General features: G+C 30.4%; 1 protein-coding gene across 1 annotated transcript; it reads right to left on the bottom strand.

The window, feature by feature from the left end:
• Positions 1 to 1,425: 1,425 nt before the first annotated feature.
• Positions 1,426 to 20,283, bottom strand: LOC145843052 (tRNA (32-2'-O)-methyltransferase regulator THADA-like). Its single transcript, XM_082950518.1, has 19 exons — positions 19,787 to 20,283; positions 13,487 to 13,496; positions 13,177 to 13,258; positions 12,085 to 12,269; positions 11,794 to 11,907; positions 10,987 to 11,133; positions 10,539 to 10,752; positions 9,807 to 9,934; positions 8,010 to 8,801; positions 7,711 to 7,890; positions 5,913 to 7,557; positions 5,415 to 5,692; positions 4,657 to 5,184; positions 3,958 to 4,098; positions 3,721 to 3,821; positions 3,450 to 3,531; positions 2,164 to 2,272; positions 1,772 to 1,923; positions 1,426 to 1,608 (listed from the first exon to the last, which is right to left on the bottom strand). The coding sequence occupies exons 1-19, from the start codon at positions 20,281 to 20,283 to the stop codon at positions 1,540 to 1,542; spliced, it is 5,454 nt and encodes a 1,817-aa protein (XP_082806644.1). The 3' UTR covers positions 1,426 to 1,539.
• Between the last annotated feature and the right edge of the window lie 555 nt (positions 20,284 to 20,838).

The following is a 20,838-nucleotide window of genomic DNA, read 5'->3' as shown; positions in this document are numbered from 1 at the left end:
TTTCTTCACTTATCCCTACGGTAGGAGTCTAAAATGCACGAAAGTTCACTTTTGCACGGCCTCAAGTTTGCACGAGGGGTCACTTTAGCACGGGTTAATTTTTTTTCTTTTTAATTTAATTAATTATTTTTTACAATCATTTTTACCCTTAACCATTTGCCTCTGTCAGTATTTTTTTAACTTTTTTTTTTGTTAATAATTTTTATTAGGTTTATACATTTTTATATGTTTTTTTTTCTATCACTGATACCCATAACCCTTTCTCGGTCGGTGATTTTTTTGTTTTTTTATTAGTTAATTTTTTTTTCTAGTTTTTTCTTCTAATATTTTTTTTAGTTATCTTTTCATTTTACTATCACTATTACCCATAACCCTCGGTCTGTAACTTTTTTTTTATTAACTAATAACTTTTTATGTTTTTTTTTACATTTTATTTATTTTTTTACTCTCGTTCAAAATGTCTTTGTGCATATTTCTCCTGTTCCCTTATCCCTAACCCACCTCACCAAAAAATATTAAAAACTGATCAAGAAATAAAGTTTTAATAATAATAATTGAAATTTATTTAAGCACTGACGAGGTCTTTGACCGGAACTTAGTTTGTAAAATAAATTCTTGAAAGAACAAATTTATAATTAAAATTAACATGAAAAAATCTTTTTTGCTGGCTCAGCAATTATGCAAGTCAAATTGACATTTAAGTTTACTAGTCGTTACTAATGGGTAAATTCAAAAACCTGCAACTTATTTGCATAATTCTTTCAAACTTTATCCTCCTAAACCAAACATACAAGAACTAAACTTTAAAAATTTTAATAATAAAATTTGCTGATTTAACAAGTATGCATTTCAGTTGCAGATTAGTCACAGAGTCAGGTTTTGGTAATCAGTGGTTTTTTAGGGAGGAGAGATGGACTGACCAAACTCTCCTCAGCTTGAGAAATTTGAATGTAATATTCCCATGAGCGCAGGTCCAGTTTATTTATCAAACATTGACGCGAGCGTTTGCTTTATGCGTGCGATGACGTCACAAGAGCTCTCAGAGCGCATTTGTTTTGAGAGAATTTACGGAAATATCAAAATTGTGAGAGAACTTATGGAAATTTTAAAAACGTGAATTTAGTAAAAACTTTTTAAATCACTGCAATTCTGCAACTTGTAAAAAGCATAGAATTTATATTTAAAGTTTAAAAACTGTTTATTATAAAATATCTCCAGATAAAAAAAACAATTATCATATTATAAGAATAGTACTAAAATAATAAGAATTAAGAAGGAAAATTAATAATTCGAAATATTTTCACTTAAGTAAAAAGGAAACACGTTTTGATCTACAATTTAAATAATATACCTATAAAAGTTAAATAATAAAATCTAAACAAGTTAAAATTGACTTTAAAAGTAAAACTTTCCTAAAACTCCTGAGACTCCTACTATAGATATATAAACAATATTTAAAAAGGTCGCTATAAATGTTTCTACTACAAAACTTAAAAATTGATTGTTTAAATATATTACCTAGAACAATAAACTATAAAATTAATTTAAACATTTTCTTAAACTTGACAACAAATCTTCAAGAATTTGGATTGAAGTAAAGGAAACTACCTGTAAAATAGTTTTATCTTAAATAAATAAAAAAACAATTAAATAAAAATAATTAAAAAAAAAAAAATTTAAGCAGTATTAGAACCAATTAACCTTCATGCATTAAGAGATCGACATAATTATAAAGTACTGTTATTAAATATATTGTGATAGCGAAACTAACATTAAAACTTTCATCAAGAAACTTCGATAAACTTTTTGAGAAACTAGTAGCTTCTGGTGACTTGAAGCTCTCAACGATTATTTGCATGTAAAACAACGAACAAGCGATAAAATCAAACGACTTTTCGGATAAATGAGAAAGTTCTTTGTTACCTAGAAACAAGAAAGATATTAGTAAAGATATATGTTGCATTCAACTAAAACTTTGTAAGTTTAAATGTAAAAAAAAGTCAAACAAGTTAAAAACAAAATTCACTTTATGATCTAAACAGAAATGTATGCGTATAAATTCATAATTAAATCTTATCTCAGAATTGAAACACTAATATATAGTTATTACAAAGTATCAACTTTAAATAAACTTATTTACTTAATAACTAGATATAAACTAACCCTTTTGTGCGGTGTTTATGAAAGTGGAAACTTTTCTTAACTGACTTTGTGCGTTTTCGATGCATTTGGATGTAAAACTTTTGTCTTCAGAAAAACTAGCAATGTTTTCCTAGAAATTAAGAGTTTAAAATATTATTAACCTGTACTACTAGTATCACAAATTACAAAGCAATACATTTTAAATAGGAGTAATTTAATTTTAGTGTTGTTTCTAATTATCAAAGTATCAAAACACTAGCTAGACCTTTTTTAGTTAGATTTAATATAAAACTATTATGTAATAACTTAATTATTAAAAAAATATTAACTGAAAAAATATTTAATAGATAGTTCACAACCCTATGTAAATATCTTTTGTTGTTGATCTAAACTATTAAGAAATAAAAAATTCAAAATACGCTACGCTTGTAAAAAAAGTGAATTGAACTGAGTTTATAAATAGACGTGAAATTAATATAAACTTTAATCTTTAATGTGTTTATACTTTGACTAAAGTTTTACTTCAGAACTTTTTGGTGTATACTAACACCAGTTGAAAAAAAAAGGTTTAATGAAAGTTTAAGAATCATTTTTTAGGCTATAAGTATCCATAAATTTTTGACTTTTTATGAAAAAATAAAGTTATAAAATAAAGTTTTTAAAAGTTGATACAAAAGTTTAACTTTTTTTTTAAAAGCTTGTTACAGAAAAAAATTATCTGTAGATTATACTATAATTTTAAATTTTTTTTTTATACCTTTTAATTTTTTTATGTTTAATATATGTAGAAACTTACTTAAAAACTGATGACGATTTAAAAATTTTAAATTCAGGAAAACTTAATAATAGTAAGACTTTTAAAGATAAAAACAATTCTATTGTTTATCAAAAATAGTGATCTTATACCTTTTATGTACTTATAATTTTGTTATTTTTGATAAATTTCGCTTAATAAAAAAACAGATCTTTTTATTTTGCTTAAATGATTAAGAGAGAAGACCACAAATATTTTGTTAGTTAATAATAGCAAGACTAAAAACATTAACTTTTACAATCATTGAAAATATTTTTCATATAAAAAATATAAATGGACTTTAACTTTTGACTAGTTATTTTATTAAATTACTTTTAAAAAAATCGAAATTTATTTTTAAAACCCTAATTGTTATCTAAAAACTAAATTGGTTTATGGCAATAAAATTAAGGTATTAAAAAACTAATCGCAAATAACAACATTCATAAATGTAGTAATCTCAATCATTTTCAACTTCGGAAATAAATAAAAAAGCTATAAAAACTTTACAAACCTTGATAAAACTTCTTAATATGCTGGCAACATTCCATTTTTCAATGTACAAATTGAAGTTTTGCTCCTCGAATAATTTGTCACTAAAAATATTTAAATATGATAAAAAACGAACATTTTAAAGTAAAAAAGTATATATATACATATAAAACAAGTTTAGCTTGAATATAATCCAAATGGTTTGAAAACAAGTTACCTAGTATAAAACTTTGAGCAATTAATTATTACTCAAGCATTAACACTCATATAACTTATAAATTATTTGAACAAACCTCAAATTTGGAACATTTAGAAGAAAGAAACTTTGGAACAAGTTCGTCAAAATACCAGAGGAAAATATGCATTTGCTTTCAGTTAGGAAGTTTAAGAAGATCTGAAATTAAAAACTAGTAATCAATCCAAAAACAAAAACGTTAAAAACCAACATCATAGAAGTTAAACTAGCTTCAGTCGTAAGCTTAAATGATAAAAAGATTTTTACGCTTAAATAAAACAATTCAAAATATTACTTGCAAAGCGAAGTCAGGATAGGGGACATTTTCACAGCGAGTGAGCTCGCAAACTGCGAGACAAACTTGTTTGCGAATTTCCACGTTCTCATCATTCAGCAAGTAGATGTAAGATGTAATCAACTTGCTGTATATAGTCGCCTGGTAAGAAAAATTGTTGGATGCTTGTTTTAAATAAAGTTTAAGTTTTTTTCAGATTAAACTACTTTAAAAACAGTAAAAAAAAAAATTCTAATATTAATTAAAAAAAAAAAGCTTTTTAATTTGAGTTTTAGTTTTTGTCTTTAAATTTGATTAAAAATCGATTGTTTTCTAAATAAGTTTAATTTAGACTGTTTTATTTTTGTTATAATTTTTTTTGTTTATAGCTATTCAAGTCACTTGTAATTTTAGTTTCATTTATAAATAATTTTAACAGTTTATTGTTTTACAAATACATGTAGTTTAATTCTTAATCTTCACATTTTATTACGGATAATCAATAAGTTTTTAAACAGTTTTTCCTACTTTGTTTGCTACATTACTTTAACTGAAGCCATTACGAATTTGACCTGTGGCTCTTACTCTAATTATCTATAAAACACAGGCTAAAACAATGAAAATTTCAAAGCTTGCATTCTACGCAACAAAACTGAAAAGCGGCCACTAGTACTGATGAAAACCAAATAACACGAAAAGTTGTAACAAAAATCAACTGACCAGTCCATGTTCAGAAGCTGCACTGACTTCCCGATGAGCTTCAAACGCGGAACACAAGTTCTCCATTGAAACCGCCACGCTCATCCTGATGCAGTCCGCCGTCCCGTCGAACGCCGGATCTTCGAGCGCCGCTTCGCAAAAACGCTCCAGCGCCTTCAAGTCCCCGCTTCTCCTGTGCGCCAGCGAAAGCGCTTCCACCCGGCTCGCTCGCAAGCTCAAGCAGTCTCGGCGCTCGTCGGCGTTGTCGACAACGTGCTGCGCGTGGGAATCTGACGCGAGCTCGCTGTACTTGACGAACAGCTTGTTGCACTTGGCCCGCACCGCGTTGGAGCGGGCAAAGTTTGGAGACGCGCGGAACATCGTTCGGATCGTTTCCTCCAGCTCTTCGGTCGCTTCCAGTTCGTGCTCCAGAAGAAAGTCCAGCTGGGCTTCGAAGGCGGAAACGTTGTCCAGGGGCAAGAAGTCCGTGCCATCGGGCAGTTTGTTCATCCAGTACACAGCTGACTTTATGTATTTGTTTGCACCGGCCTAATAAATGCGTACAATTTTATTAAATATTTTATGCGATTAATACAACATGAAAAGCTTTGAGTAAAAAAAAACAAGTAAGAGAAAGTAGTTTTGTTTTTGTACAATATTGGTAGCAATTGGCATATATTAAATTCTTGATATAAAAATTTATGTATAAAAGCTTTTGTTACGAAAGTTTAAAATAATCATTTTTTAAGAAGCAAAGAATATCAAATTATTAAACTAACATTGTTTGTATTTATACTTTGAACAGAAAAGCTAATTTTTGTTATAAAATCCTTGGAAAACTCAGGTTTCGGACAGAGTTTTAAAACATCCAAATACAGATTGGCAGTGAAGGAGCACGGATTTGAAGACAGGTCTGCGAGATTTTCAAGCTTCCACAGCAAGCTGGCAAGTTTGTTCACACGCGCTTCGATTTCGTTTGTTTCTTCTAATGAAGCGAGCAGCAGACTGGTAAAATGTAGGTAACCGTGTAGCTGGTTCTGTGAAAGGCCTTTGAAACCTATGAATAAATATTTCCAGTTTTATTATAAACACCTTTAAAGCATTTGATAAGTTGTGCAAGCTGTAAATCTAGCATTGGATTAAAATTAAGTTTTAGAAATCTGAGCAATCATTTGGCTATTTATTATAAACAAAACATAAAAAATTAATTTTTATCGACTATTTATACTATTAATGTAGCTAACTATCTTCCTTAAATTATAAACGTATAAACAAACCATTTTCATGAACCGCATTGAAGTAATCCGAGCAAATTTCGAACGACTTCTCGGCCGAGTTGAGGGACAGGCAGCACTTGGCAGCGATGACCCGGATCGAGTGTGACCTGCTCCCCGACAACAAGCCGAGCATCTTCTCCTTGACGACGCCAAGCTCCTCTCCCCCCTCCACGCCCACATAGATTCCGGCGCTCCTCTTCAGCCGGCGCAGTATCGACAACAAGGGGAAAACCCGCGGGTCGTTCTCGTCGCCGGACAGCACGGATTTGGCGAGGGTGAGCGCGAGGGGGAACCTGGTGAAAAATTCCCCGGCGGTAAGACAGCTTCCGCCGCCCACCCCCTCCTCCACGTGCTTCTGGCCGAGCATGCGGGCGGAGACGGCGCCCAGCAGGTGAGTGGCGGCGTTTCTCACCACCCACACCTCGCTCTTCAGGCACCAGAGGGCGGTACTGAGCGCATTTTCGAGCACACGAGCGTGGTCGAGCTTGGGGCCGAGGAAGGAGTCAAACAGAAGGGACTTTATTGCGTAGAGGGCGTCGACCTGCGGCAGGTCTGCCGTCTCGTCGGCATCTTTCCCGTCATTTTTGCAGATGGCAACTTTAGTCAGCCTCTCCACGCACTCGTGCGTCTCGCTCATACTGCCCTGCTTCTTGACGTGCGCCGCTAGCACCGCTTTCACCAGCAGGGGGTTTCCCGCCGCCCTTCTCGTGATGGTGGCGCCTGCCACCGGCTTCGATCCGACCTCGGCCGCCTCCAGCGTTGAAACCGCCTCGTCGAGCAGCTGTAGGGGCGCACCAAAGCAACGCGCCGGCAGCGCGCAGAGGTACCTGACCATCGAGTCGTAGGTGGACTCTATGGCGCCGCGGTGGCGGCAAAAGCACAGGACTGAGTAGAAGTTCTTGCACGCCTTCCTCACCTGATCGTCGCTCCTGACCGTGATCTCGCTCAACAAAGACTCGGCCTCGGCGTACAAGTTGGCGCCGTCGCGCACCGAGAGCCACCCACACGCCAGCACCACCTCGTGGTCGTCCGTCAGTAGTGTCTCTCGATCCTTCCGGTCGTCCAGCACCATCCTGTTGATGCGCGCAGTGATCTCCTCGAAGTCGGCCGAACCGACGTAGCCGTTCTGAGCCTTGCAGCTGAAGACGTTGTCCAGGAAGAAGGTTATAAAGTCGAGCGCGATTTGAGAGGCGGCTTCTACGAGCTCAACGCTTTCAGCGGTTGCGTAGAAGTTTTTGACTTTTCTGGTTTCGCCAATCATGAGCGACAGGGCGCGCAACTTTCCGAACGGGCTGTTTTCGCGCGCCGTTTTCAGCAGATTTGATTTCAAACTTTGCCTCGAGTCTTCGAGCTGCTTCAAAACGTCTTTCATCAGTTCGGTCGCGGAAACTTCGTTTTTGTTCTTCAAATGGAAATGCACCATGCAGCTACAGAACAAAGCGCCCAGTTCCGCTTTCTGCTGCTTCACCGAGCTCAGAAGCAGCGAGGAGAGAGAAGCCATCTGGTCGAGGCAGTAATGGTGGAGGCATTTTGGCGCGAAGTTGATGAGGACGTCGGCGGCTATGAGCCTTACTTCGCCGACGTCGTCTTGCATGCAGCAAAGCAGCTGATTGGCCATCCTTTTGTTCATCACAATCAAGTTCTCCTGTGAAATATTGAGAATCAGTTATCATAAATTTCATGTGAAACTTGCTAAAATGGCAGTGTAAAAAATTTTGGATTTTTTTCTGTCTCAAGTATTTTAACAACACTGCTATATTTATAGGTAAGTTGGATTTGAAACTTCTTACATACTAACATTATTTTTGTTATTTTCATCACAGCCTTGTGTAGATGCGAACTTGTTCATCAGGAGCTTCAGCAAGGAGAGTGATGTTATTTTGCGCTGGTAAGACGCTGCTCCAAATAAATTTGTAAAAACAAGCTGCTTCAGCCATTCGATGAATGAGTAGTTGAGTGCTTTGCACTTTTCATCCGCCTAGAATTTCCAAACTTAATTATTAAAGATTTGAACTTAGTTTTTTTTTTGGTTCGTTAGTTTAAAATTATACAACCATATCTTTATTTCACTTTATTTGTAAAGTACCAACAACTTACGTTTTTGTTCTTAGCTTTGAAAAACAGGCATCTGTGAGCTCTTTCAATGGCTGCCCGCATGCACTGGTACAATTCGATTCTGAAAAGTGGGTTGTCCGAGTGCAGGTTGAGCGGTAGATGCTGCTTGATTATCTCGACCTCGTCCGGTCCCAGCGCCTCTTCCGGGCCCCTGCCCCTGCAAACTATTGCCAAGGCGACCGCGCGCGACTGGTCGTCCCGGCAACCGAGCGACGCCGCGACGATCTTCCACATGGTGTCGCAATCTTCACCCGACTGAGGGATGGGCAGGTGCTTCATCGTTCTGACTCGTGATTGCACGGGGTATTGGTGCGTGGCGACGAAGGACCTGAATATTTCATCGCGGTAAAATTCCGCGGCGGGCGCCACCCAGTACCTGTACACTTCGCGCCTTATCGTTTCGTTGTCGTGAACTACGGCCTGGTGTATGGCGGGGCGGATGTACGTCTCCCAGAAGAAGGCCTTCTCCTCCGCGTGGTTCTCGTGCACCGACCTGACCAGCTCCACGAAGCACTTGGAGGTGGCGGGCGCCAGGTTGTTGTTTTCCAGGCACGCCACCGTCTCCGTCAAGAAATCCGGTTTCAGCTCGAAGAACTTTGCGGCGTCGACGCCGCGCAGGAGGACGGCGAGGAGGCGGTACTTGCCGCGCTCGTACACCGGCTCGTCGACCAGCCGGCCGAGCACGTTCCACTTGAACGAGTTTCGTCCGCTTGGCGGCGCCGCCGAGTCGGCCTGCGCCATCAGCTTCATTATTTTGCTTACGTGCTGGCTGACCTGTAAATACGCGCGGAGTTTACTAAAAAAATTAACTACAAATGTCAAATATAAGTATATAACATACTAGTTTTTACATGAAATATTTCTACTTTAACAGGCGTTGGCCAAATAAACTACTAACTTTCTTGAATTAATTTTGAGGTTTAAAAATACTCATGGTTGCCACTGATCAAGCTGAGAAAAATTTCCTGACTTTTCCTGACTTTTTCCTGACTTTTTACCAAAATTTTCCTGACTTTTCTAAATCATACTCTTAAATTAAACTTATTGTAAAATACATAATTTAACACTTGAAACTATATAAAGCTTTCAATCTAATTTTAATACAGGTTAAAAACTACAGTTTTTTGTTGAATTCTATCAAACTTCCAGTACATCACTTAAAGCATCTGTGTATGGTTCATGTTTGTAATAAACAGCTCTATCAGCAAAATACTTTTATTATCACCCTATAAACACAGCTTGTCTGAAAAAAGACACAAATTTTTAGCATTTCCTTGCATAAATGTATCTATATAAACAAATGACATATAAGGAACTTTTACAATTTTTGTGTATATATCACAGTTTAACTATGGAAGTGTCCTTGCTACAGATCATCAATACTAAAAAGCTTACAAAATATGCTTGTTCAAGTAGGGTACTTGTTCAATATGTTAATAGAAAATTTTTGCAGTTTTATACAGGATATTTAACTAATTTATACCAGGTGAAGGCATTAGAAATAAAATTAAATATTTTTGTAAATTTCCAGGAAAGTTTTTGATTTTTTTCTGACTTTAAAGGACTTTTAATCATTTTTTTTTCTATTTGAAGGATTTGGAAAACAAGGAATTTTGTAAATTTAAACTGACAAAATCTGAATTTCTTTTAATTTTATAAATTTTCCTGACTTTTTTTTAAAACCCCCCATTTTTACCTGACTTTTCCTCACTTTTGTCATTTTTTTAAATTTTTACTGACTTTTCCTGACCGAGTGGCAACCCTGAATACTAAGCTGACCTGATTGCAATCCCAGTATTTGTACAGAAGTTTCATCGACTTGTCAACCAATTGTGGGTATTGTTTATGAAAATCAATGCGTTTCTTCTTTGTCAGCTGTAAAACATTGCTCCACCAAATTTCAAGCGCTGCAAAAAAATGTATATCAAAATATTTTAAAAATATGAAAAACTATGATTTACAACTCTTTGAAACTTAGCATAACTTTATCATATATAACATTTTATTTAAGATATTACAGTTTTTCAGTAGAGGTCCTTAATTAAACTTTTTTAGAGATACACAGCAAGAAAAACTCTACAAATAAAAACTGATAATAAACCTTTTGATACATTTTTTTGTGTTACTGCTTTAGAACAAATATGTATGTTGTATATGCGTGAAAGTGAATAAATAAAGATGCACAAAAATAATATTTGTTATGTAGCAACGGTTAAGTTAAAGACAAAAGAAACTTTAGATTGAGTAAAAACATAACTAGGTTGAATCACTTTTGATCATTAACATATCTTGATAAATCAATCATAAAACTGTATTAAAACTGAATGTACTAATCTTCTTTAAATAAAGGGGGTTGTAAAAAAGTCATGAAAGCTGAAACATCTACAGATAAAATAAACTTGCCAAATAAAAAACAAAAATTTGAATCACATAAATTAGTTTGTTAAATACATATTTGTTTACTCTTCAAAAACTGTCTAGCCCGAGCGTTATCACTAATTTTGACGAAACCTTGGAAAGATCTGTGCTGACACGAGTCTTCCACGCACGAGCAGAGGTAGCACACGTCGAAGCAGGTGACGAGCGCGTCGGCGAAATGGTCGTCCGCGGTGTCGAGGGCGGCGGTGAAGCAGCTCAGCACGCCTCTCACCGCCCACATGGCCGAGTTCGATTGGCTGCAGATCCAACCGATTTCGCCTGATGATATGGTAATGCCGGGAAATATCTGCAAAGTCGAGTTTAAATAGATGTTTCGACTTCATCTTCCTTTGATTAAATAATTTTTGGTTGTATAAGAAATGTCTTCGAATATTTTTTGAATTGAGAAGCACAGTTTAATAAAACTCTAAAAAAAATCACAACACAGATAATTTTTTTGTACTTTTTTATAACTAGAGATATATTTAAAATCATCCTCATAAAAATAACTGCGTAAAAATTACTGAAATAAAAATATTACTTTTTCATTTTCAAAGATTTCTCCGTTTTGAGCAAACTTTAAAACTTTCAGAAATGTTTTAGACCCGCTTTTATCGAATTGACCGAATAAAGAAAACAAGAATCCAATGCAATTGGCAAGAGAAAGTGGTAGAAGACCATTTCTATCCTGAAAAAAAAAGTTTAACACAAACTATTTTAACAAATCTAGTTAATAGATAGATCAAATCAACAGGAAGTTCAGAAATAGTTTCACAAAAAAAAAACTTTTAATTTATACTAATTTATGTTTGCCAAGTTAACATCATTTAAAAGCTAAAATAGCTATATTGTACATAGAAAGTAACTTTAGAATAAAGCTCATTATATTAACTTTATTTATGTCATGAATGAAAAATGTACCACTTAAGGTTTTGTTCTTAGGTAAACTTATAATAATTACTAAATTTATTAAAATTAAAAAAGACTATTTACAGTAAATTTTGATTAGTTCCAAATTTTATTGATAAAAGACTTTCTTTGTACATTTCCAATAAAAAAACTGCTACTATTTTTAATTGAGATTCGCTACAACTCATATTTTCATAAACTTATCTACGGTTTAAAATGGTACCGAATTTTTAATAAAAACTCACTGTTTACATACCAATGTTTGAACTAAAATAATGAGCATTTTATTTTCAAATCATACAAAATAAAATTGTTTTGAATACTGCCTATAAAAGTAAAAAACATACATGTTTGTTTTTAAAGCTTTATGTATCTAACCAAAAGAATACTGAAAACATGTAAAAAAAGTATATATTTCAGTTACAACACAATAGCTTACATCTGTTAGCGAGAGGCATTTCAGAAAGAAAACAAAAGTACTTTTGACGTGTTTGTGGATATCAAGTTCTTCATCTTCTTTCAATAACAGCAGCTTCCTATGTTTTTGTATTATCTAAAACAAATAAAATGTTTTATTCTATCATTTCAATAAAATCATAACCACAGCAAATAACTTGAGTTACTTTATAGGTTAAGAAGAAAATCTATTCAGAATGCTAGTTTGTTTACTAAATATAAATCATAAGACAAACAAATTAGAATTTTGAAGAAAAAACTTATATAAACTTACATCACAGTAAAGTTTAACAGTTTCTAACAAACACTCATAACTGGGATCTTTAAGCGAAAAGGAAGAGAACGTGTTTAAAAACAATCCCAAACTTTCAATCAACAAAGTTAAATTTCCAATTGAATAACAGAAATTGAAACTTTTATTCAGCGTCGAAACTTTTGATAATTCTGACATAGAAGGCTCTGTACGAACGTTTTTTATATAAGTATAGTTACTACTCGAAAATTAAGAACTTCGATATAAAAAATTATCAAACTTATGAGTATAAATGTTCAAATAACTTGATGTATTAAATTTTTAACCATTAAACAAAAGTATTAATTTTGAATTGTTTTGATTAAGATGAGTTTTACACTAGTTGAAATTTTAATTAAGATTTCATCAAAATTACAACAAGTTCTTAAATAGCAGATATTAAAATAGATACAAAACATTTAAACCTAAATTAATTTCAACAATATCTCAAAATTTAACAATGTCTAACTCATAGAGTTTTTTACAAAATATACTTTTTTGACTATAAGTTTGATTTAAAAACAAATTGAGGTTACTTTTTTATTGAAGGAGAACAAACACACCTTTTGGTAGCTTTTTCAAAAAGTATATTTATTAAAAGTCTACTACAAGTTAGTTAGCGATTTTTGCAGAAGCAAATCTAAAAAAAATCATAAAAAGATTATCATAATATCATTTAAATACTTGTTCGAAAAAAACTACTGATTTACTTTTAACAACATTTTTTTTCTTTTAATATTTTTTCATAACTTAAACAGAACAATCTAAATTAGATTATTTTAGCAAAATATTTGCAAACAAAATATTTGCAAACTATTGAGTAAGAATTTAATAGACACAAAAACATTTTAGACTTTCTCTTAAAATTACTTTAAATTAGGTTTTTGATAGTTAGAAAAAATTTATAGATCCAATAATATTGTAGTTTTTTATATACTAAACAAAACAAAAACATCATTTTACAAAACAAAAAATAAGTGCTTAACAGAACATGCTTTTAATTTTTATTTAGCTATCTACTTACTTTCTTTCTATATAATTTAACTAATTAACTTTCTATATAAAATAACTAACTTTCTAAGAGAATGTTTGCGATACGCAATACGAAAGCATCTTGAAAATCCTTTTTTGTTTCTTCGTTCCATTTTTTTGAAATCTGGTACAAAAAAATTATAACAATTAAAAATTTGTGTTTTAAATAGTTTGAACAAATTACATCTACTGTTGTTAAACTTTAAATACTGGATGAAAATATATTTTTATTTTGTACTATAACAACTAAGCATATTTAAAGTTACTTTTGTAGTAATTATAGTCTTGTTTTAAATATGAAAGAATATTTAAAAGCTTTAAATAACAAAAAGTCATTAACACGTACAAAAACCTGTTGAGCTCTGAATAAATAAATAAAATTAATACAAAAACTAAATAAAAATTGGTTTATTGTAATATAAATTGTTTGTTTTAAAGTTGTTTTTAGTTTGAGTTAATTTTTAAGATAACTTAATAAACTGTTTAATAATAGATAAAAATTGTAACTTTAATGTTCAAATTAAAAATATATAAATCTTTTTTGAAGTTCATCTCTATCTAAGGCTAGAACATTTAATTAAATTCAAGCTTACTTTAGAAATAGCTAGTGATCTTTTTCGACAATCATTTTCGATTGATTCATAAATGTATTTTATAAATTTTTCACAATAATCGTTTTTTCTTTCACTGTTCAACATATTTAGACATTGTTTTTCAAAACTCGGGCTTTGTAATTTTGTCATTTTTTTCTGTATTTCTTTTTCTAAAACATAACTTTTATTAGAACAGTCTACTAAAGTTTAGGACTGGAAGAATTAATTACTTTAAAGTTTATATGGAGGATGTAACTTATACAAAACTGATTCTTCAAACATTTAATGTGGACTTTAGTTAGCATAAGTATACATGGTTGCCACAGGATATTTCAAAAAAAAAACATATAATAAAAAAATTTTCAGACTCGGCTAGTTATTTACAACTTTGTAAATATCTGCTAGAATTCACTACTAGCTGTTTGTATGAATTATAAAAATTAGTATTTATACACTTCAATTCTTTTATGCCTCAATGGTATGAACTTTTAATATATATTCTATTTTTAGATTACTTATGATAGCAGTTTGTTATTTATGTTCTTGTAGTAAATTTTTCTTTTAATTTGATAATAATTAAGTTTTTATTAGTAAGTATTTGTGGGCATATTATGTACATAAATTTTAGTATATATAAACTTAGAATTTAAAAGTCTTTTTATTTAGTATGGATAGTTTTTGTGCAGTAACACAATTTTTATAGACTACTACTAAATTTTAAGATTTTCAGTTTGTTCAAATATTTTAATGATAAAATTATCTAAAACAAAGCATTAAATAACCACTATCAATGATAGTACAAGAACTAAAATTGGACTAACAATGAAGTTGTTTAAGATATATAAATATATTATAAGTACTTGATGTAAAACTACTCAGTTACTATAAACTACACATAATACTTAAACAATTATGTATTTTTTAAATGCTAAAATTTTGTATCTAAATGGCTTTTTAGGTAAAATTGGTTTTAAACTGTTATTTGAAAAGAAATAATCCATCAAATCTTCAACATTTATAAACCAGTTATATTTTTTTTAATCACTAATCATCTTATAAAAGTAAAATTATTTTATATTAACTATTAATATTTAATTAGATAAGCTTATACTCTAAAACAGGGTTTCCCAACGTAGGATAAGTGGCCCCCTTGGGAGCTATGAGCAGCAAAGGGGTCAAAAGGGGGCCATGAGCAGTAAAGGAGCCACAGGGGGGCCATGAGGTCATAATTTGAAACTTACATTAGATATTTTGGAGTTGTTGACGAGAAGCAAAAAAAAAATCTGATAAAAAAAGGTTTTAGGTGTATTTTATGGTAGTTTTGAAACTTATACTAGATATTCTGGAGTTGCTGACGAAGAGGAAAAAAAAGTCTTAAGTGTTTTTATGGTAGTGTTGAAACTTTCACTAGATATTCTGAAGTTGCTGATAAAGAGCAAAAAACAAAAAAATGTCTTAGGTGTTTTTTATTGTAGTTTTTGAGTAATTTTGTACAAGGGGGCCATAGTTTTTTAATTTCCATTAAGGGGGCCACTTGAAAAATAGTTTGGGAAACCCTGCTCTAAAAGCATCCAATAGTTGTTATTTCCAATAACATGTTAACCTGAAAGTTATTCAAATCAAACTTGTTTACTTTTAGCTTAATATGTAGGATAGTCTTTTTGTATCAGTTTTAATAATTTGTTAATTTTCTTTCATGACTTTTTGCACTTTTACCTTTCATATAGTAATGATAATGAACTTTTTAACATAGTATTACGACACTAAAAACTGGTCTACAGCTAAAGTTTGAGGATATAAGAGGGTTAAGCACTTTTTTACAAATGATCTCTTTTAAAAACTAACAATTTAGATCTAGCATTTTTAAACTTTTAAATTTCTTATAAGCTTTTGATCCATAAGGTTATTGTAAGAGAGTTCAATAGGCTATTTATAAAAGAAGCAAATCAAAGATAAAAAATAGTACTTCATTCTATCTTCTCCTATAAATTTTTATCAGTTTAATTTTAGCTTAAAAATAAACAATTATACTTTATATTTTAGTTTTGAGTAGTTTACTTAAAAAAGTTAAAATAAGTATTTTTTACTTTTTTTCATAGAATGCTTTATTTTTCAAATTGCGATAAGAAAAATTACTTTTTTTGGTTAATTGCTTGACTTATTAATTAAATTAAATTTTCAAAAGTAAATACTAAAAAGAAAACAAACTATTAAAATTTATGTTTATTCAGAGAAAATGGCAATGAATATTTTTATTAAAGTAATATTTATTTTATCAAAATAAATCTTTATATTTTTAAGAGGTATTTTATGGTATATAGTTTGAGATCAATGTGAACGCTAAAAAAATTGGGATGCTTAGGCCTAAATTTTCAGTAAAATTATCAGTGTAAGTTGAACTAATTATTTCTTTTTCTTTTTATATGCTCATTTAGGTTTTTACTTTTTAGTTATTTTTTTGTTTGCGGTACTGTGATGTTCACTTATTTATTTATGAATATAAATTTTATCTCAAACAAGAAAAATCAATGACGACAATGGAGTTAAAAAATTAGAGTTTTAAACTAATGATTATGGCTTTAGGCTAAATTCTGTTAGAATACATGTAGTATATATTATTAATACTTCTGATACTAATTTAAATATTAAAAGACCAGTGAAAATGATAGCTGAACTTTGATTGAAACTCCTCCAAAGATCGGCTTACCTATTGAAAATGAAAACTATTTTTATCACAACAAAGCTACTTAAAAAATGTCAAGAGTTTAATAATAAAACTTATTGTGTTTTTTTTTTCTTCTATCAATTTTTTGACTTGTGAGAAAAACAAACAAAATTCTGATTTAAAATAGAAGTTCCTGATCTTTTCACTTTTTCCTAGCTAACCAAATTTTCCTAGCTATTTCACAGCTAAAACAACAAAATTCCCATACTGTTTTTAAACTTCTAACCATTTAACATAGTATAAAAGAAGAAAAAAACTACATATGTATTTACTTTATAGTAGAAGTAAAATGAAAAACAATACTTTTGTACAACATGCTTCTAAAATTTTTACTTTGTTATTATAAACTGTTTAAGTTTAACAAGCTTTTTTTGCATATTTTTAATGATAACTCACATAACTAGGGCTGCTAATCTAGCAGGAGTTCACATCAAGCTAGATTGAGTTTATAAAAAATTTGAAAAAACAACATTTAAAGTCAAATACTGATAAAAAAATACTGTTAATCAAGCTTAAATGCCTTAAAATAACCAAAATAATTACAAAAGAGTCAAGAAAAAAACAACTAAAAAAAATTAATTCATAAAAACTAGCTTGATATTTAGGAAAAATAACTAAACTAGTCAAAGTTATGAAAAAAATCAAAAGAATTGAGCCAGCACAAAAGTGTTTCAAAAAAACTCAAGCTAACCTGAGTTTACCAGAGTTTTTCTTTTGATTTCTAAGTAGTCTGTAGTGTGAGTAGTACCCAGTTAATTTGATTTTAGGGCAATGCTGTACGAAGAATTTAAACTGTACAAAATTTAATTCATGACTAAGAAGACAGAAAGGTTTGAATAAAATTCTCTAATTGTTGCAAACAAAGTTATTTTTATCATTATTAGATTTTAGATATTTAAAATTTTGTAGTATTCTTAATTTAAAAACTAAATATTTCAAAATTTTGAATATTGGTTACACTACTAATTTGCAAAACAGTTCGTAATTTTTTCGGCACTTAATAAAACAAAGGTTCTAAATATTTTTTTTTTAATTGGTCCAAATAACAAAATAAGTCATTCTAGGCTTCATGAATCAATATAAACTAGTCTTAGTAAATCCATCTACAATGGTTTTTGGCTTAATAAAGTTTTACTCTGAGCATAAGTTTATTAAATACTGTAAAGCAATAATTTAATATCATAAAAAATTTTTTGTAACTATACTTTCAAGGGTAATAAAATAAACTAAATTTAAATTCAAAAATATGTTTTTTAGATATAAGAACTTATAAGGTGTGTTAGCAAGCATGCATTTTTTTTTACTTTTCACCTTATTAAAACTTATAATGTAATAAATTAAGGGCATAGGAGGGTCAAACTTTTTTTTATGTTACATACTCTTATTTCAAAGCTTAAAAAATATAGTACATTTTACTTTTTATACAAAAAAAAAAATTTCAATTAATTTCTGAGATATATCAAGTATTGTGAAAATATTCCAATACAACCATATGGAAACAAAAATTTTCAAGGTCAGTTTTCTCTGAATTTTTAAAAAAATACTGAAGTCTATCTTCTCATTCATTTTTAAAGCAATTTAAATCAAACTTTCAGGAAATGTATTTTACAATATTACAAACAACTTTAAAAAGCGCATTAAAAAAAGAGCCATAAAATAAACTATGACTAAAACTTAAAAAAAAAAACATTTTTTTTGTTTATTTTATTTTATTTTTTTTTATTAAAAAATTATTTCTACAATTTGTTTAAAATTTATTTTAGATTAATCTGAAAAAGTTTTGAAACAATAGTTCAAAAACTGGTTAAGGAGATATATTTTTAGTGAAATATTCTATTTTTGCAGTTTTATATTTGTGCCTCCCATGAAGAACCTATAGAACGCTCTAACTTTGATCCCTTATATTTCAAAAGTTATTTGAATTTTAACAAGCGGTAAAAAGTAACAAGTAGCTTATCTTATTATGTAAAATTTAAGACAAACTGTTGAAAATGTTTTTAACTCCCCTATACCCTTAAATACTGGTAGTGATTTATTAGCTAACTTGGTTCAAACATTAAGCTAAGGTTTACTAGAAAAAGTTTATTTCAGCTTACTTCATTTGCAATTTAATATATACATATCAAATTTAAGTAAGTTTAAAATATAATTTTTAGTAAAAATAGCAGCTTTAAGATGGTAGATTTATCTGATAGTTAAGTGAAATGTAAATAGTAAATTTTAAACTAAACAAAGAGAAAACCATAACTTTTAAAAAAGATAACCTTTATAATTAAAATTTTAAAAATTGACTTCAGGAACTAGCCAAAGTGAATGAAAACTCAGTTGCTTTTTAAACCAAAGAAACACATGATAACTAATGATTTTCACAAAATGAGTTCCAAAAAACTGGACATTTTTTTTTAAATTGCAGTACAAATAATACAATATCTGTATAATATAACTGCGTTTAACTTAATAAGTTATAGTTATATAACAAATATAATATTAATTTAAAGTCAGAGATAAAAAATAAATCTGCTATTAGGTTAAAAAACTACATATGTTTGCTACTTTGACTTTGTTTTTCAATTGAATAATAAAAATACAGAAAGAGTGTTTAAAAAACACAGTTCATATTATCAAGTATGACTAAAAGATAAGATTTGATTTTCAACTTGTTTAAATTTTTAAAAGTACAATATCTACAAAGTTAAACAAAACTAATCAAAACTTTTTTAAATTTGTAAAAATAAGTAAACTTACACTGATCTGAGGAGATCTTCGTTTGAATATTGCTTTTTTTTTTTGAAGTTAAACAAAACTTGTTTTAAAAGATGCTCTAACTGTATCAAAGTTATAGTCAATGTAATCTTACTTTATAAGTAACACAAATATTTAATAATTAAGTAGCTATATTTAAGTTAGACGTGAGACATAAAACATTTTAAGAATTTTAAATATTATTGTTTACAACTTAAACTAAAGATTATTAAGGTAAAATGTAACCTAAATTAAAACACAAGGAAAGAAATCTCAAATTGAATTTTTAATATATGTAGTTGATTTTTAGCTACAGTTTTCATTTACATGTTATTAAATTCAAAAATTCATCATTAATAGTAACTTGAAAAGACTTGGTCCAAAAAACATTTCAACAATAATCAATATAAATCTCTGAAAAAAAAACTAGAGAAATTAAAAATTCAAGCAAGCATAAAATATAATTTTACAAAGTTATGTACAACTCCTTTCATTCTCCTTATTCTCAAATTAACTAATTTAAAAGCTAGTCTATAAAAAGTATCTTTGTTTCTCTGAATCTGGTAAAAGTTGAGCATTAAACTTTAACAACTCAAAAGATTCTTTAGTCCAATTGGATTTGCACATGCAGCACTCAGGCTTGCGAGACATAACTTTCACTGCGCACTGGCAGCAAATAACATGCCCGCAAGTGGGCAGCAGGAAGTGGTAATCACCATCAATTATCTCCTTGAAAGTTTTAGCACACACGTAACAAACATTCTCATTGAAAAACTTATGGGCTACAGCATTCTGTTCTTGCTGCACGAGAAAGTACTTGAGGTCTTTTTGAAGCACGCCGTTCTTCTGCCTGCTCCTTCTTGTCTGCATCCCAGCTTGCTGCACCTCTTTGCACAAGCTGTGTGGGCGCAGCAGCTGCCTGAACGGGCTCAGGTTGCTGCTATCGATGATTCTGACGCTTTCAACAAGCTCCTGCAACCGCTGCTCGTGGTCTGAAGTGAGGAACGGAATCATTGTTTGCAGCTGCTCTATGATTCTTAAGCTCTGGTCGTAAGTTGACTCTGATATGTATGGGTCACTGTTGTCCATTTTAAATATATTTGATTAATGTGTATTTACTCTAAGCTGTAGATATAAAACATATTGTAACTGATGTTTTAAAAAGAAAATTGTTAAGATGAGTAGGTTTCCTAAGAAAACCTTAACATAGTTACAAAATATACTGTTTTTTTAGTTTTTATTAGGTAATTTTAAGGTGTTGTTTTATGTTTCAACCTATTAGTTTTAGCTTTTTAACTCTTCTTAGAATTTGCAATTTAATTAAAATGTTGTGTATGCCCTAAAGTTCAAAACATTCTTAACAATTTTTTTAACTTCTTTTTACTGTTTCTAATCCGCTGTTCTAAAACTTTCTCAGTCTATTTTCATTTAATAATACAAAATTCTACTGTAGGATTTTTTTTACTTTTGATCATAAAATGTTTTTTTTAAATAGTTATGATATAAATTTTTCTTGCAATGCAAAGAACACTTCCTTTTAACTTGATGTAAATTGTAAAAGAAATTAAGAAAAAGGTAGATGTATAGTGAGTTTTCAAAATTCTGAGAAAATTGGCAAAGAAAAGTTACATTTATATACAATGA

Source organism: Thalia democratica, chromosome 8 (genome assembly GCF_965202585.1).
Source record: "Thalia democratica chromosome 8, ktThaDemo2.hap1.1, whole genome shotgun sequence".
NCBI classification, from domain to species: Eukaryota; Metazoa; Chordata; class Thaliacea; order Salpida; family Salpidae; genus Thalia; species Thalia democratica.
This window is presented reverse-complemented; position numbering and strand designations above follow the sequence as displayed.

Bases quoted from the DNA above. Each gene is read 5' to 3' on its own strand.
- LOC145843052 (XM_082950518.1), bottom strand. From the start codon at position 20,283: ATGGACAACAGTGACCCATACATATCAGAGTCAACTTACGACCAGAGC. The intron at 8,802-9,806 runs GTCAGCTTAGTA...GCGTATTTACAG, and splicing joins AATACTGGGATTGCAATCAG to GTCAGCCAGCACGTAAGCAA. The intron at 3,822-3,957 runs GTAATATTTTGA...TTTTAATTTCAG, and splicing joins ATCCTGACTTCGCTTTGCAA to ATCTTCTTAAACTTCCTAAC.